At 38.0% G+C, this 15,627-nt stretch overlaps 1 protein-coding gene across 3 annotated transcripts in view; it reads right to left on the bottom strand.

Annotated features, from left to right (window-relative positions):
* Nucleotides 1-3,136: 3,136 nt before the first annotated feature.
* PPP2R2A (protein phosphatase 2 regulatory subunit Balpha) overlaps nt 3,137-15,627 on the bottom strand; it is a 40,602-nt gene continuing 28,111 nt past the window's right edge. For all 3 annotated transcript variants that reach the window (XM_049831244.1, XM_049831243.1, XM_049831242.1), the window contains exons 3-10: nt 12,976-13,073; nt 9,448-9,613; nt 8,770-8,882; nt 8,317-8,494; nt 7,200-7,364; nt 6,429-6,598; nt 5,498-5,589; nt 3,137-4,173 (exon numbers count right to left, since the gene is read on the bottom strand). In XM_049831244.1, the coding sequence (XP_049687201.1) occupies nt 3,894-4,173; nt 5,498-5,589; nt 6,429-6,598; nt 7,200-7,364; nt 8,317-8,494; nt 8,770-8,882; nt 9,448-9,613; nt 12,976-13,073 (1,262 nt within the window). In that variant the 3' untranslated portion in view covers nt 3,137-3,893. The remainder of the gene's footprint in view (nt 4,174-5,497; nt 5,590-6,428; nt 6,599-7,199; nt 7,365-8,316; nt 8,495-8,769; nt 8,883-9,447; nt 9,614-12,975; nt 13,074-15,627) is intronic.

Raw genomic sequence — 15,627 nt, 5'->3', positions numbered from 1 at the left:
CCAGCCACTACTGCATTTCTTCCACCACTTGTTTTTACAAGCCCAAACCTTTCTATACTAGGTTAAGTAAAATGTTTGCCAAGAGCAAACTTAGACAAATCATTCAAGCCACTGACAGTCATTATGCAGCAACCTCACTTGCAGCACAGCTCTCCACACACTGATTCAATGTGCCAGTCCTCCAATTTACGACAGCTGATTGCATGGGAAAGCACAAAAGGAAACATCTCCCTCTGTTCGATTGCAGTCACAAGTGTCATGTCGTGAACTGGGAGATTATACATCTTCTCTACAGCCCGAGATGAAGAGCTGAAAACCAGTGCACATGGAATTACTTCCTAGTTACGTCATACCCAAGAACAACCAATTCCAGAGCCACCAATAAACAAAAAACACCCCCACCCAAATTAGTAATCCATTATCCAGCAGCCCCTCTGCAAGAGGGAGAAAAGTATAGGTTTCTGCTTATCAGCTCTGAGATTTTTCCAATTAGGCCGAGAATAAAAGAATAAGTATTTAAGTAATAAATGCTGGAGTAGAAGTTACACTCCTGTCTCAACAGAACAGTAAGGGAAAGCAGGGTGTTGCTGCATACCCAACACATTCTCAAGGCAGCAGGCACTTCTCAGCAGGAGAATGGTGAAGGCACTTCAGCCACAGAACTTGCCTATACCGCAGCACTGTACCAGTCAGACAACCAACTTACACTGAACGTTAATTGTCGGCAGTAGTATCACTGTGGTTCAGAATACAGTTGTAATTTTGCAGATACTAACCACTTAAGTGGTAGTTGGCATTTAGGTAGCATCACTGGCTTCAAGACAAGACACTAGGGAACAGAACTCCTTTTCTGTATTTAGCTGGTATTCAAGGACCAAGAATGGAGAACATGCATTGGTTTCGCTGGGCTCTGGAGGAGACCGCTAGAACAGAGCAGCTGCTTTTCTGCAAGAATTTTGCAGAATTACCCCTGCACCCACCCAGCCTGGCAAGCTGTCTAGGGTAAGGCCCAGAAATCACAACTCGGAAGCTAGCAGAATGGGGTATGTTCAACATGCAGTAGGGAAGAGATCAGCAATTTCAAAGATACCTGTAAATAGAGAAAAAGGAGGACAGGAAAGAGGATAAAAAGCAACCTGACAAAATGTTTTCTATGCATACTTTTATTAATAAAATATAAGATTTACAGCATATGTCAATGGACAGTGTGCTTAGAGAATTATCTAGTTGGATAGTATGACACCAAAGTCAGTAGCTGGTTTTGGTGAGGGTAAATTAAACCTCAGATGACATGCCAGGGATCACTGCTACCGACAAAAACCACAAAGCTTTCCCAAGACTAGCTTTAAAACCCCCAATTCCATCCCAACATGCACAGCTGAGGTCCAAGAGGCAGTTTTGCTTGAATGTAGTATTGCTAGGAGGCTGCACTCGGTTCTATGTGAAATCTACCTGTTCCGTTCTGTGTCGTCTTCATATCCTCACTTCCTTTTGTGTCTGTGCTAAGCAACTTGTCAGGTATTCAGTGCATCGTTCAGGATATAGATATGCACAAGAGCAGCAGTCTTGATACCACGACCATCGATCTTCCCAAAATAGCAGTCATTAAACCTACGCCATTCTTTGCAAAATGGAGATGAATGTTACCAGCTCTGATGCAAAAGAAGCGTCTAATTACCTCTTTGCCCTTGCGAGAAGATAAAGAATAAACCTTGGCCCTGATCCTGTAAACACCTATACACGTGATTAATGTTACTCAACAAGTTGTTTCCTTAACTATTAGCAACTATAGTCATTTGAGTAAAATTAGTCACATGCTATGTAAGTACGAGTAGGGCCTACTAGTTTATTCACCCATTGGAAAACAGTTGCTGTCCCTGGGGCAGTTAATTTTTTTTACAAGGCTAACAGGTGAAAAAAAAAAGGTAAAATCCTTACAAAGGCTCATGGTCAGGCATGCATGTTACAAGACAAATACTGTATTTAAGAGAACCAGATCTAATAAAGATTAGATTTTTTACATTTTCAAACCACTGCACAAGGACTGAAAGAAATTAGAGTACGGTTGCAATAGTAGTCTTGTTAACAACCTCTAACCCAGCCATAATTTTACAGCAGAAACAGTATCTTAGTTGATCAAATAATAGAGGCATTACAATAACTACCTATAACTACGCCACAGGAATAATTTAAATATAGGTAACTGAAAAGTAAAAGTTCTCCCAGTCAAAGTAAGTTCACTATGACTTCATTCTGAACATTTCCATGAAGGAAGAATAAACCTAAAAGCACAATTAACAAAAATATCTAGAGGTAAAAACTCATGAGCCTTATAAAGCATCAATATCTAGTTCGTCTTTGGATAAGCCTTATTTGCTGAAGAGTTTAAATCTCTCATGTAACTATGAACACTTATTTCATGCAGCTTCTGTACTCCACGTATTTTCTGACCATTGCACCATTTAACATTTCTGTAAGTGCAGTAACTTTGCAAAGCCAAAAGCCAGAAGAAACACTTGCATGGTAAAACTACATTTCCACTCAGTTACTGATAGCAATAAAATACAGAAAATAGAGCATCTCAGAATGCAGTGTAGTAATTATCTATGTAATCACTTGGTATTTTGTACTACATAACATCATACTGCCAGACAAGAATTCAGACAACTTTTTAAAAAGCCACAGGGGACTTTGCACTTTAAACAAGGCATTAAAGGTATTGTATCCTAAAACAAGGCAGTAAAGAAAGCAGGACGAAACTAAACATTAAGACATTAGTCCCATAAAATGGATTTTAAAACCTGAAAATTCTATTCCTGTTCCAACTGAAGCAATAGTTTTTTAAAAAAAGAGCCTTTAAGGACACTGGAAGAGTAACTGACCTGTTCAGATCATGGCAAAATCTCACAGCAGTTTATGGTTTTGAAATGGAAGTGGTCAACGCATACTATGGCTGGTATTCTTGTCATTCATGAATGAATGCAGATACTTGTGAAATCCCTCCCTCTCTTCATTCCCATGAAAAATAATTAATACTGGTTAAAATCATTACAAAAAACATCATTTTATTTTCATGCATCTAAGGTAAAACACAGAGTATTTGTATAAAGAGGTAGATTAAAAAAAAGAAAACAGATTCTCCATTCTTTGTCACTTTTATTCAGTAGTTTGTTTGTTTTTTTCCTTATTTTCTCTTTTTTTGGTGCCAGACACGGCAAGGAGTGATTACAGTCAACTGTTTATTAAAACATTTGTTGCAACACAGACCCCCTATACCACTGACCCCAAACGGACCCATTTCATGTGCTTTATTTTGTGTGTGTGTTTTTTGTGGGTTTTTTTTTGTTTTTTTTTTTTTTTTTTCTATACACCACCACCAAGGCTAGGTGGAGGGGGATGAAGGGGAAAGGGGGAGTCCAGGAGGCCAGAAGGAGGAGGAATGCTACAAGCCACAGCAAGAATGAGCTGTATTTAATAAAAAAAGGGGGCCACGAATGATACAGTAATGAGGTTACACAATTAAATCCCATAGCATGATTGAAGGCTTTCCCTGTGTTTGACGTCATCACAATGGAAGGCATAAAAAGTGGAGTAAACCGATGTTGATACAGTCCAATCTAGTCCATTAGGCAAGATGGTGCAAGTAGTCATTTAAATTAAAAAGTGCCCTATCCTCACCTAAATGGCTAGCAGACATGGAGAAGAACGCAGTGACGGATCAACAGAGCTTTCTCCATGTAGCTATAAAAGTGTGTTGTCATATGGCACATTTTTAAACACTGGAAAGGGGTGCCATAATGGACCTCTCATTCTCTTTCGTTTACAGGTACAAATGCTAGATTCAACTATTTCAACTATGCAGGAAGTGGACTCTTCAGTTAGGAATGCCAACCCTAATTCATTTTGTCTTGAAATATATACAAGTTGTTTGTAGTAGCTACAGCAATGATGTTTTCCTTAGGATGCCAGGCTGTGTGTAGAATCTTCTTATTGAAGTCTAGGCTGTCAACACTGATTTCATCCTTCTTTCGCTTACCACTTGCGCATACTTTACGTGGCTTCAAAACGGTACGGGGTTTATTGTTTTCCCGGGATGCCTCTAAGGTGATGTCTCGCTTTGTGTTTCTGTCAAACATTCTGAAGAAGTTGTTGTAAGATCCCGTCATGACAATGCTGCAGAGAGGGGGAAGGAAGAAAGTAACAGTTCAGTTGAAAAGAACCTCCCCTTTTTACAAAACCTCAGGGTTCCAACTAAGGTCATGCCTTATTATGTAGCAGAAAGCAGGCAACCTTGCCCATACCTTCTACGTTCTCAAGTGAAACTAAGGCATCTGAATTTTTTTTTTTTTATATATATATATATAAAAAGGTATCTTTCTCCTTAACTGGACCTTTTAAGGTACATACTTTGTTATCTAGCACTTCAATGCAAATGTCATCATTCAGTTTGCTTCTCATGCACACACAGGGAAGTGATCTAATGAAAGCCAAATACATCGGATTTTTAGCCATGTAATTTCAGTTACTCACAAGTTGCATTAATTTAGGTACTAACATAACTAGTTTGTGATAATACCTTATAGGAGATCCTTATTCTGGACCAGCTTTTCAGAAGGACAAATACACCTACTTACTTCCCTGTCCTTCCTTTGCCTCAAAAAAGTATTTGAGCAGACAGATGCTAAGTTTAAAAAAAAACACCAAAAAACACTATGTCTGATGATACTGATAGGGATACAATGAGCTGATATACATCTAGCAAATAAGCAGTTAATGACATCATTAACACAAAAGCGATAGCTGCCTTAAGTGGTATTATTGCCTAGTCAACCATGCCTGAGCCAGGCAAACTTGACAACTCATTGTAAGGAAGAAAATTCCTAGAAGGCTTTTCCCAAGCGTTCTACCTTTTGACAATGCAGCTTAAACAGAACACACACACAGGTTCCCCAACAGGCCTGGAGCAGATTCTTACAGGTAGAACACGCGATCACACAACCAGGTTTGAGTACATGGGCCTTACTCCCATACAAATCATTCCAAAGTCGGATCATAACAGATGACGCAGGAGGAAAAAAAAAATAAAAACCACACCACCACTAGGAATAATTAACCTAGTGGATTAGGGTATTAGTAGTATTTCACCAGTTAAAAGTTTGCAGAAAACCATCTCTAATTTTACAGCTTTGCCCATCTCTCCAGTTTAAGCAGCTGGAACATTTGATTAATATTTCACTCTGGCAAAGTGACAAAACTCCATTTCCAGTCAAATTCTACCTCTCCTTAGTACACCAAGGCAACTCTCTATAATCCTATGCTACAACATCAAGGGTTAAGAGCTAATATATATACGTTAAAGTCTACTGCAGTACTAAAATATTATCCAAGCCAGTCCATGAATAAAACCAGACAGATATTTAAGGCCATACTTCAAGTTGCCAGTTTTAAGAATAACCTGGAAAGGTCTTAAGTGCATATAGAGAAGAATTAAACTTGCCTGTCTGATCCATTCCAACAGCATTCAAATTTGTCAAAAATGCAATCGTTCTCATACAGTGAACAAAGTTTACTTCTGAGGTATTCATGCACCTGGAAAAGAGTTAGTTCGATAAACTGAACAAATACCGAATTTGCATACCTGTAAAATAACCTTCATAGATTCTGTTCGAAAAGTAACTGAGTATCTGATAGTGCTTACACCCTACCCGTAAGAGCACACACAGCTCCCTCCTCTGACCGTATCGATAAAGAGCAAAATGAACAGACACATGAATTACCATATTCTGCTCCACAGAAATTTCAAATGAACTCAAATAGTAGCGAGTCACTCAGGGTGGGGAAAGCAACATCTCCCAAAACTTGGCAATTTTTCAGAATGCTTTCCCCTCTGAGCAGTTGTCATACCCTCACTACCTTTTGAGATACGTGAAATGGTTTATCAGACTTCGCTACTTTCTAAAAATCATGCTTTGGTGACTGATCTTCCTCCTATGTTTGACGAAGAGGATCCCTTCACAGGTTTTCTTATAAAAAGAGAACACCACATAAATTTTCAGTGCCAGCTAAAAACATTTCTTGCAAAGGAAATGTTTTACCTCCTATTTTCTCCAGGAAAGAACGGGAGACTATGAAAGTCAACTGAAGACTCTAAGAGAGATTGTGCTATCTCATGGCTGAAGATTACCTCTCCACACTTCCATTGTGTAAGAGGGAGACTTTTTCATAACCAGACAGGGGTTTGGGTTCTGCAATCAGCCTGCAAATAGCAAGGTCCTTTAGCACGTGTGTGCAACCCACAAATTTCATTGATGCTCTGCCTGGACATAGTGATCTATAGACAAAAATTTAACTGCCACATCAAGACCGTTATTAAGACTCAGCATCCTTCAAGGTTTTAATTTCTAGCCTACATCATCTTCACCAAATACCTGGTATGTTTCCACAGGTCTATTTTCCATATTTAAATCCCAGATCTTCACTGACAGGTAATCTCTAGTCATCATATATCGACCACTATGGCTAAATTTGACATCAGATATGGAAGAGATGATTTCAGAGAAAAATGATCTGTTGCTAGGATCTTCTGGTTCTTCAAACACTGTATAAAAATAAGATAGGCATTTCAAGAGGTAAATTTATGTCTCTTCCATGTTCTTTTCTTTCAGTCTCTTAGAAGATACACCCAAATTATGTTAACATTTTCTCATTCAGCTTGCCACATTGGGCTAGTCTGCCTGCACTGTATACAATAACTTTCAACAAGAAGGCCTTATAATACAATTCCCATAAGCTGAAACATTTTATTTTCATAGCAAGTCAAAGTCAGCTTCTAAATAAGTGAACTACTCGCTAATATTCAAAGTCTTCATTCACACATAGACCTCTAGCATAAAGTACAGACTAAACAACTAGTATTTGACCTCCTGAAGCCTGCAGAAAGCCATTCCTAGTCCTATTGTCTAGGTAGACTCCCCAGCTTAAGCTGCTAATAATTTTATTCACTACTTTTACTCTGGCAAAATATGAAATCTCTTTTTAAGATTTATTTAGATTTTAAATCTATTCAATACACTACAGAAATCTAACACAAATATAGACACACACTTCAGTGTTTAACAGATTCCGAGTGCTTAGTTTCATCTAACAGCAAGACACCCTATTCCACAAAAAGACAATCAACAATGCAGGACAGAACTTACATTTTGAGTGTCTGTCACAGAGTGCTGATGCTCTCATATCACAGAGACGAATCGTTCCTTTACTGCTGCTGTATACAAATGTATTACAGCTGTTTGGGTGGAACTCTGCAGCTGTTATCACCTCTGTGAGCTCTTCCATGTTGGCAGGCTTAATATCTACAATATCTACAGCATTTTGTTAAGAAATTTTCCCCAGTTTTCATAACATGTTTTTCAGCTTTAAATATATTCAGCAGTGCTTCTTCAGTTCACCAAAGTATATCTGAAATAGCCAAACAGAATTAAAACAAGCCAATAAAAGCAAAATAATGCTTGAAATTTGGAAGCAGGACAAAACTTCCACACCAAAGGCTGTGGGACCCAGTCAAAAACTGGATAGAAGTTAAAATTAAGTTCCACAATTTGTCGCGAAAGCAAGACCATAACATTGCATTCTGTATCAGTTTGAAGTTAATTCTTAACAGCACAAGCCTGCTTAATTTTTTGCTCCACTTCAGCAGTAATTAATTCTATACTAGATACATGTCACCAAAGTTTTCTCACCTAGAACTTTACTTTGCTTAAATTCTAATTACACTACTACATTATAAAGGCATGTGTGATTTCTGCTCAGGATCATGCTGATTTGTCCACAAATCTCTGCTCCCAGCAATGGGACTGAACACATATTCCTGTGATCCTACTGCCTGCGACATTTGTAGGTGCACATGCGAGAGGGGCTGATGGTTAGGTGAGAAGGTAAAAAAAAAAAAAAAACAAACATTCTTGAGACAAGGATGGTAGTCCTCTGACTTGCTTCCTACTGCAACTCAAGAAAATTTTCAAACTATAATTTACTGTAATGCCCCCTTCCAGAACTGCTCATCTAACTTGAAACCTTAAGCTTTTTTCTCTTTTAAGAGAGTCTGGTTTTCACCATTCAAATGACTAGTTCTCCTTATATCGCTCATGCTGAACCACCTCTCCAGAAGTAAAAGTCCTTACAACTACTAGGGAGGAATAACCAGGAAATCGAGAAACACGCTATATAAAAAGCTTTTCATGAAAGAAAATACAATCCAACAGTTTTGTTGTAACCAAGCTGTTCCCATCATATAAAACAGCGCAAAAAAGATACTAAAACTTCTGTCTGTAATTTCTAGGTGCCACAGGTTAATCCGCAAGTCATCTGCAGATAAGTACGTTTCATAATCGCTATTAATGGAGATGGAATTGATGTGATACGTGTGAGCATTGGCAAATATTCTTCGTGGACTAGCTTCAACCATGAGGTCCATGGGCCTGAATACTGGCACCTGCAAAAAAATACAAAGCAATGACAGTCTGAGATGCAAACGTACTACAAACACGTTGGCACTCAATCACAATCCTTCAGTACACCAAGCCAATTAAAATATCTCAAAATCACCCGAGAAGTAAATGTGTCTGCCAGCTGGCATCACAGAAAATGTAAAGCTGATAATCTGACAGGGCAGGTACTCACTGAGCCACAGGCAAATCTGTGTGCCCGGGGGGAGGGAGAGAAGAAATCACTTGAATGCGGCCAATTCAGAGAGAGCAAACTACTCACCCGTAGTGTTGTAACTGTAGTAGGATCCCTATACCGTCCATCTTCTTCCTTTAAATTATAACCCTCTGGTCTTTTGTCCCTTTCACTGATTTTCCATAACTTTATTGTTTTATCTGAAATAAACCAGCCACAGTTTAAAATCAAAGTTCTAGCAAAGCTACTAGTCTTCACAGTTGATGCACTTTTAACATGAAGCCTTCAAACAAGACAAGACCACCTACATGTACCAAAAAAAGACAAAAAATACTGCTTGGAGAAAACAAGATAAAAAGCATTAAAAAGACCTCCTCCACAGTTTGTTCTTTTTATAGAAGTTATAGCAAGTTTCAGTTAGAACCAGGATTGTTATGAATGACTAATATAAGCTCTCACACAGTTAGTTATACACATACAAAGGTACTGAATGACAGCTTAGCTAAGCCCCTTTGCTATAAAGCAACCAAATAAAAAATGACTAGAGTACCACCTCATGTTGTGGGACTTCTGTATCCAGGTAAAGACAGAACAACAGTAGAGTTAAACAGCGTAACTCTCGTATAGCCACGTCCCTAGATACTTGCATTTAAAACCAACTTGCTTCCAGCCTTCTGAAAGTAGAAAGGATTAGACAAAATCCTAATAGCAAACCAATGTAACAACAGGTTACCATGCAAAATTAACTATTAAGGCATGACTTACCATTTGTAGACAATAAAAACTGAGCAGCATTTTTCTGGGGTAACCACCTAATTTTGTTGATCTTCTCTTCAATTTCTAAACTTTTCAAGTAGTCAAACTCTGGTTCATGGCTTTGAAAGGTACTGTAAACATTGTATTCTCCCCTACTGTGAGACTGGGTTTTGTTCTAAAAAGAGAATTACATGATCAAGATACATATGCAATGTACAGAATGCTTTTCAAGGCTGCTGGCAGAAGCCAGAACTAGATATTTATGCAGCAAGATACATAGGCAGATTGCCAATTAGCATAAGAATAGGTTAAGACTTCTATACCCTATTGTTGCCTATGCCAGATTTGCCACGAGTATCCTTTGGTATACAACTTGCCTTATTGCAACGAGCCTGCAGAACAGATGAAATGAGGATCACCTCTTTTGCAAGAACTTGATTAGAGTTTCTACTATTTTGGCTAAGAAAGCATCAGAGAAGAAACAGTTATCACAGCAGCTTTTGATTCTCAAAGTTTCCAGAAACTCCCCTCAGCCATGTGAATAGTATCTCCAGCAAGCTCTCATATTAATTCCAAGCAACTGAACCTAGAAACTAACATTTTGCCTAAACACTCTAGGCATCTTAAGTTTTCTTCTTTTAAAAAACTCAAAAATCTTCATCATTCTCTCACCTCTAATTTTTCCACTTTTGTTTTTTTAAAGAGAATATTCCCCAAGAGTAATACACAGCCACACGTAGAGCAAATCTACTCTGTGGGTAAGTTCAGCTTGCTAGGCACACTATGGAAATACCACATGTCGCCTCTCAATTGATACGAGCAGCTAGCTCCACTATTCTGGTTCATAATCTCCACATTCCCCGAGACCTTCTAAACTGCTTAAGAAAATTTTTCTTCCTTATTCTGGAGATGAGGGGGCAAAAAGCTTAACACTTCTGCTGAATACATCTTTGACATTAAAAGTCACACCTGCAGTTAACCTGCTCAGGATAGAACTGTTTGAAAAACTCAAAAACCTCCAAACTTGCCTGATTACTTTCTAAAAGCTTTGGTTTAGGCAGGGGCTTCCTAGCACTAATATTGCGCTGCATGGACCAAACTTGAAATTCCCTCCAATGGGTAAGGTGACAGAAAACTGGAATTATTTCTGAAATAGCACTCACTAGGTGTACCTGAAATTAATTCAAGCCTAATTTTGTGATATATTCCTGTTCCACCTTCTTCAAGAGGTTGCACCATCAGATGCCTTTCCTGTGATATGGTCTTCACTAGCTACTTCGCTCCTTCCTTCTCTTGTATGTCTCATGTCCTTCCATCCATTTCATCCCTTAACACCTCACTAAAACATACTTCTTGATATGATCCTTGCTAGCCCACATTTCTCACATTCCTTGCATCGTTTTCTCTTGCTTCATACCCTGACGTTAATAGCCAGCAGGAATTCTTACATTTTAGAAGAAGCTGTGGGGGAGGGACAAGTAGACAAAATGCTTAGAAGTAAAATTTGGCACAAGAATATTGTACCACACCTATCAATTATACTGGCTTTCCCACCTTAGAGAATGGAAGGAACTTTGTTCTAAGTTTCAGTTAGACCTAACAAGTTAAGCAGGGTCACTGCTAGAACAGGCGACGTCTAAAGTATTGTGCTTTAGGAAATGCTGGTCGTGATTCAGTGAACTTTCCTTCAATTCCATACTTACCATAATGATTGAGTCAAATATACTTCTTGTGTATTCCAGTAAAACTCTACAGGACTAGAACAATATATAAAAGCAATAATATATATAAAATAATATATGCAGTCCACCCTTGGGATAAAAGCAAATTTTAAACCATCAGACCAGCTCGTAGCACTCAAAAATAATAATAAAAAATAAATTTAAAAAAAAAATCAAAACAAGAAGAGGTGTTGGCCCAAGTGCCTCATGTTAAATTCCAATTTAGGTAATTACAGGCTGCCTACGTAAATTCCTCCTTCGGTTTCAATTAGATACAGTATTCATTTCCTGCCTGATCGTTATGTAATACCCCTTGCTTTGCATTGCAGATGGGCTGCCACATTCCAACCCAGAGGTGGCAGCATTTTGGCAGCAGGTGAAGTTACAGAAGCTTGTATAACTTTATACAGAGCACTCGCTTTTTAGTGTTTTCCTTCCTGTGTGTATGGTCTGTAAAGCACTCTGGAATGCAGCATGGTAGAAGGTGGTACATAAATCCAACCACAACATTTAATTGTCTTTTAGATACTCTTACATATAAAACTTGCTCTAGACAGTAGCGCATATGGCATAACTAATGCATTGGGGAATCCAGTCCCCATTGTTCATTCCCTAAACACCAAGGAGTCAAATCATGCCAAAACCAATTCCGTGCAACTTAAATCTGATAACCCAGGTGATTCTTACTATACCTAGATTCACAGATCATAAGGATATGAGCCATGGGTTATGCATCAAAAACAAAAGTAGTCATTTAAAGGCAACTCTGGAACAGGCAATTAGCTATTTATAAGCTTTAAGCTACATTAAAAGGATCCTTAAAGGTTGCAAACAAACTCAAGGTTTAAAAAAGAAAAAACCACCAGTGAAAAACACCACAAGAGTTTCTGCCTGAAACTACAGGAAGATTACAGTAAGGACACTCTACATGCCACGTTCATCTGACTCTGGCCACAGAACTTCGGGAGAGGCTGGTCAGTCAGGCACACCCCACGAGATGGCACCAACTGACCACTGCGACTCGTTTGTACAGAGAAGGCACTGCGCTCGAATTGCCTGTGTACCAGCAGAAAGCAACTTCTTCCGGGGAACTGTGGCTTCAGGATTTTTAAAACTGAAATTGAATGAAATGCCAAGGAAAGAACTAACAGCACAACTTTTCGAGGCAGTGAGATAGACAGAAGTGCCTTTTTATCCTCTCCCTGAAATAAATTCTAACCAAGTCAACTTCAAACTACAGCCTTAGTTAAAAATCAAGCATTCGATCTCAGCTTTCCCACCTTTAACGTGGGAGAGGCCCTTTCCTAGCATTAGAAGATTTGTCTGTAGAATTCTGCAAAGACCAAAAGAACAAGTATAAAATGAAAAGATACCTTTGCTACTACGATTTTATCTGATTGATAGCAGAAGGAAAAAAGACATCTTAGGTCACAGTTACATACATACTCACTCCAGGGCAACTTTTGTTTCCCTAACTACAGTAAAATCTGAAGTAATTATCACAGCCAACGAGAGTCATTGTAAAACAACCAACTTCAGCTTCCCCAAGGTCTTTTTGAGTCCTATCCCCCCTTTTTTGTGTTCACTTTAGACACTCTTTAGACCACAGCTAAAGAGTATTTAAAGAGAAATTAATTTCTAACAGTGTCAGAAAGTTCTAAATGTCTTCACTCTTAAATTTCATTTCTTTAATCACTTATTACACAGGCATGCACTTTGTGTAACGTTTTTTATAAAAGCATGCTCCTTTTCTTTTTAAAAAGAGAATGAACAGCAACAGAGAAGTTTAAATATACTTTAATTAGTTAGCACTTACCTCCTGCTCCTGTTGAAAGATGACCACTCTACCTCCTTTGTCTCCTGTTGCTAACAGCTCTCCAGAATGGTTAAATTCTACTGTGGAAATTATATCCGCTGCATAGGAACAAAAATAAACCCCACAAGTCAATAATTCTTCTAAATACTAAACGGCCAAGAAAGTTACAAGTAAAAAAAAAAAAGCATACTTAAATTCAGTTTAAGTATACTTCTGTTATAAAATACAAGTAGGGATTTCTTCAAAAATATAGAAGTAATTTTTTTTAAAGCTGTACATTTGAAAACCAGTTACTAATTCACCACGCCAGAGTTACAAGTTCAGTGTTGTGCCCTAAATTGTTTTTAAAGGTTTTTTATCATCACTTCTTTGATCTGTTTTTCTGTTACGACTGCTACCCTAGTACAGAAATAATTTTCAGTATGTACTGTAACAGCAGAGACTGTATATACACATATTGCTACATTTATTTTCTCCATTCTTTCTGATAAAAGATTTAGATACAATCATTACCCATATAATCGCAAAGCTTTTTTTTTTTTTTTAAAGGACTCTACACATGTGACAACTTAAGGGCAAAATATATTAGGGTGGAGATGTTCAGACATCAGTGTCTAAGGAATGCAAGGATGTGGAACAAAAACAGCTACCAAAAATAAGGAAATAAATTCAACAGTGTCTAAAAAAACTTGAGTACCTCTTCTGGATGAGGAAGGTTTACATTATCACAAGTATTTTTATATGGATTGCTAAGACTAAATTCTGAATATACATTGACAAAAAACCCAAGTCATGCCTAGTATCAAATTGATCTGTTTATACAGCAAAAAGAACAAGTTACAACTTAAGCTCAGGCACACCAATTCCCATTTTCAAACACACACATGCCCTTCATACTCTCGAATAGTAGAATCAGAAGCCAAACCGTTCTTCGACTGCCAACTTCAAACTGCAATATAACTATCTAATCTACTTTTCTGCAGAAGAAACTACCTAAGATTTTTACATATGCAAGTCCTCAGGCTACTTTGCCTTCATGTCAGTCTGATGTAGATGAGCAATAAATCTGTGTTTTCTATTGGATGGTTTCTTCATTCTCTGCTTTAGAGTTCAAAAGGGCTGGTACCTGCTCTACAGACTGAAAGCTACTGCTAAACAAAAGCTACTCAGTCTGAATTTAAACAGACACTACAGTGCAGCATATCACAGAAGCTATCTTAGCATAGACAGCAATAGGGTTATTTGATTTTGAAGTAGTAAAACATGCAGGATTTTCTTCTTACTCATTTTAATACCAAAATGAAACTTACATCATTCTTGAGTTGTCCCAAACACACAGGCAGTGGCCTCTGAGGACATGAGCAAGCTGTTCTTTAATAACTGCATTACCCAGCAGCTACAAGCATGCAGCATACCTGTGAAAACTGCACAATGCAAAGATAGCCTGGACAGGCAGGCCAAACTCAGCTGCAAAATCCTCAGAGGCAAAAGATGCAGAGTCAGATTCTTGGCACGAACGGGTATGTACAGCTCAGTTGTGTTTTCTATATATACAGCACAAACTGCCATATAACAAAGGATAAACACAAGATTATCCTATCTCCATCAGCCTCCCTTGCTGTGATTATCTGGCACTGTTGAAACAAACAGGCTAAAATTTCTCAAGAACACTGTGTTAAGGACATAAATATGATGTAAGCTTGTATGTAGATAAACCTGGATTCAGATCACGAATAGAAAAACCTTGATTTGAGTGCACATAATTTTTTCTTGTCCCCCCGGAAGTTTACAGTTACTTTAGCCATTCATTCAATTCACGTATTTGTGAACAAGATTAAGTGACTTGTCTCGCATCTATAAGACTTAAGACAGCATACCATTCAGATGAAGATATGGCATTCAGTATCCACCTTTCACAGGTGAACAGGACAAAGATAACATACAATTAATCAAATCCAGTATGCAGAAAAAGTGAAATGCAAACCAAGCAGTCTAGTTTTGTCTATTGCATACAATGCAAACCACATCATTGTATTCCTCTGCTAAGATCTTAAGGAAGTTATCACGTAATTGAAGAAAAACGTGATCACTCACCTTCTCAATCAATAGTGAGAAGTGTACAGAATAATTACTATTTTGAAGAACATTGAGAGACCTAACACTGCAAGCTATGCCAGTCTTAAAACAGAAAAGATCATAAAGCAAGTCACCAGCAGATCTAAATGTATATGTATGTGGAAGAACACCAAAGAAAAGTTTGCCTTAAAAATCTTATATATCCACCTAAGAACAGATGGATAAATTCATCATAAGTACCTATTTGGTGAAAGTCACTGAAAAGTTCTACAAGGTCAAAAGCCTTAGGCTTGAAGCCTTATGATTAGAACAGGCAGCAACAAAAGCCAGAAAAGCCTTAAATTAAGGGATAAAACCTCCATTTTCTTAGGTCTGCTGCTGTAATATATATTGTATTTAATAATTATAGAAGTCTCATATACAGCAGAAAGCTAACCACTTTTCTGTAACCATTCTAGACATTATTACTTTTTGCATTTATTTTCACTTTTGAGATTATCCAAGCCTGACATCAGTGATCTCCAAGCTGATACAAATCCTCCTTTGTCTATGGACTCAACTGCATGAACAAACTTT

Source organism: Accipiter gentilis, chromosome 28 (assembly GCF_929443795.1).
Source record: "Accipiter gentilis chromosome 28, bAccGen1.1, whole genome shotgun sequence".
Lineage (NCBI taxonomy): Eukaryota > Metazoa > Chordata > Aves > Accipitriformes > Accipitridae > Astur > Astur gentilis.
This window is presented reverse-complemented; position numbering and strand designations above follow the sequence as displayed.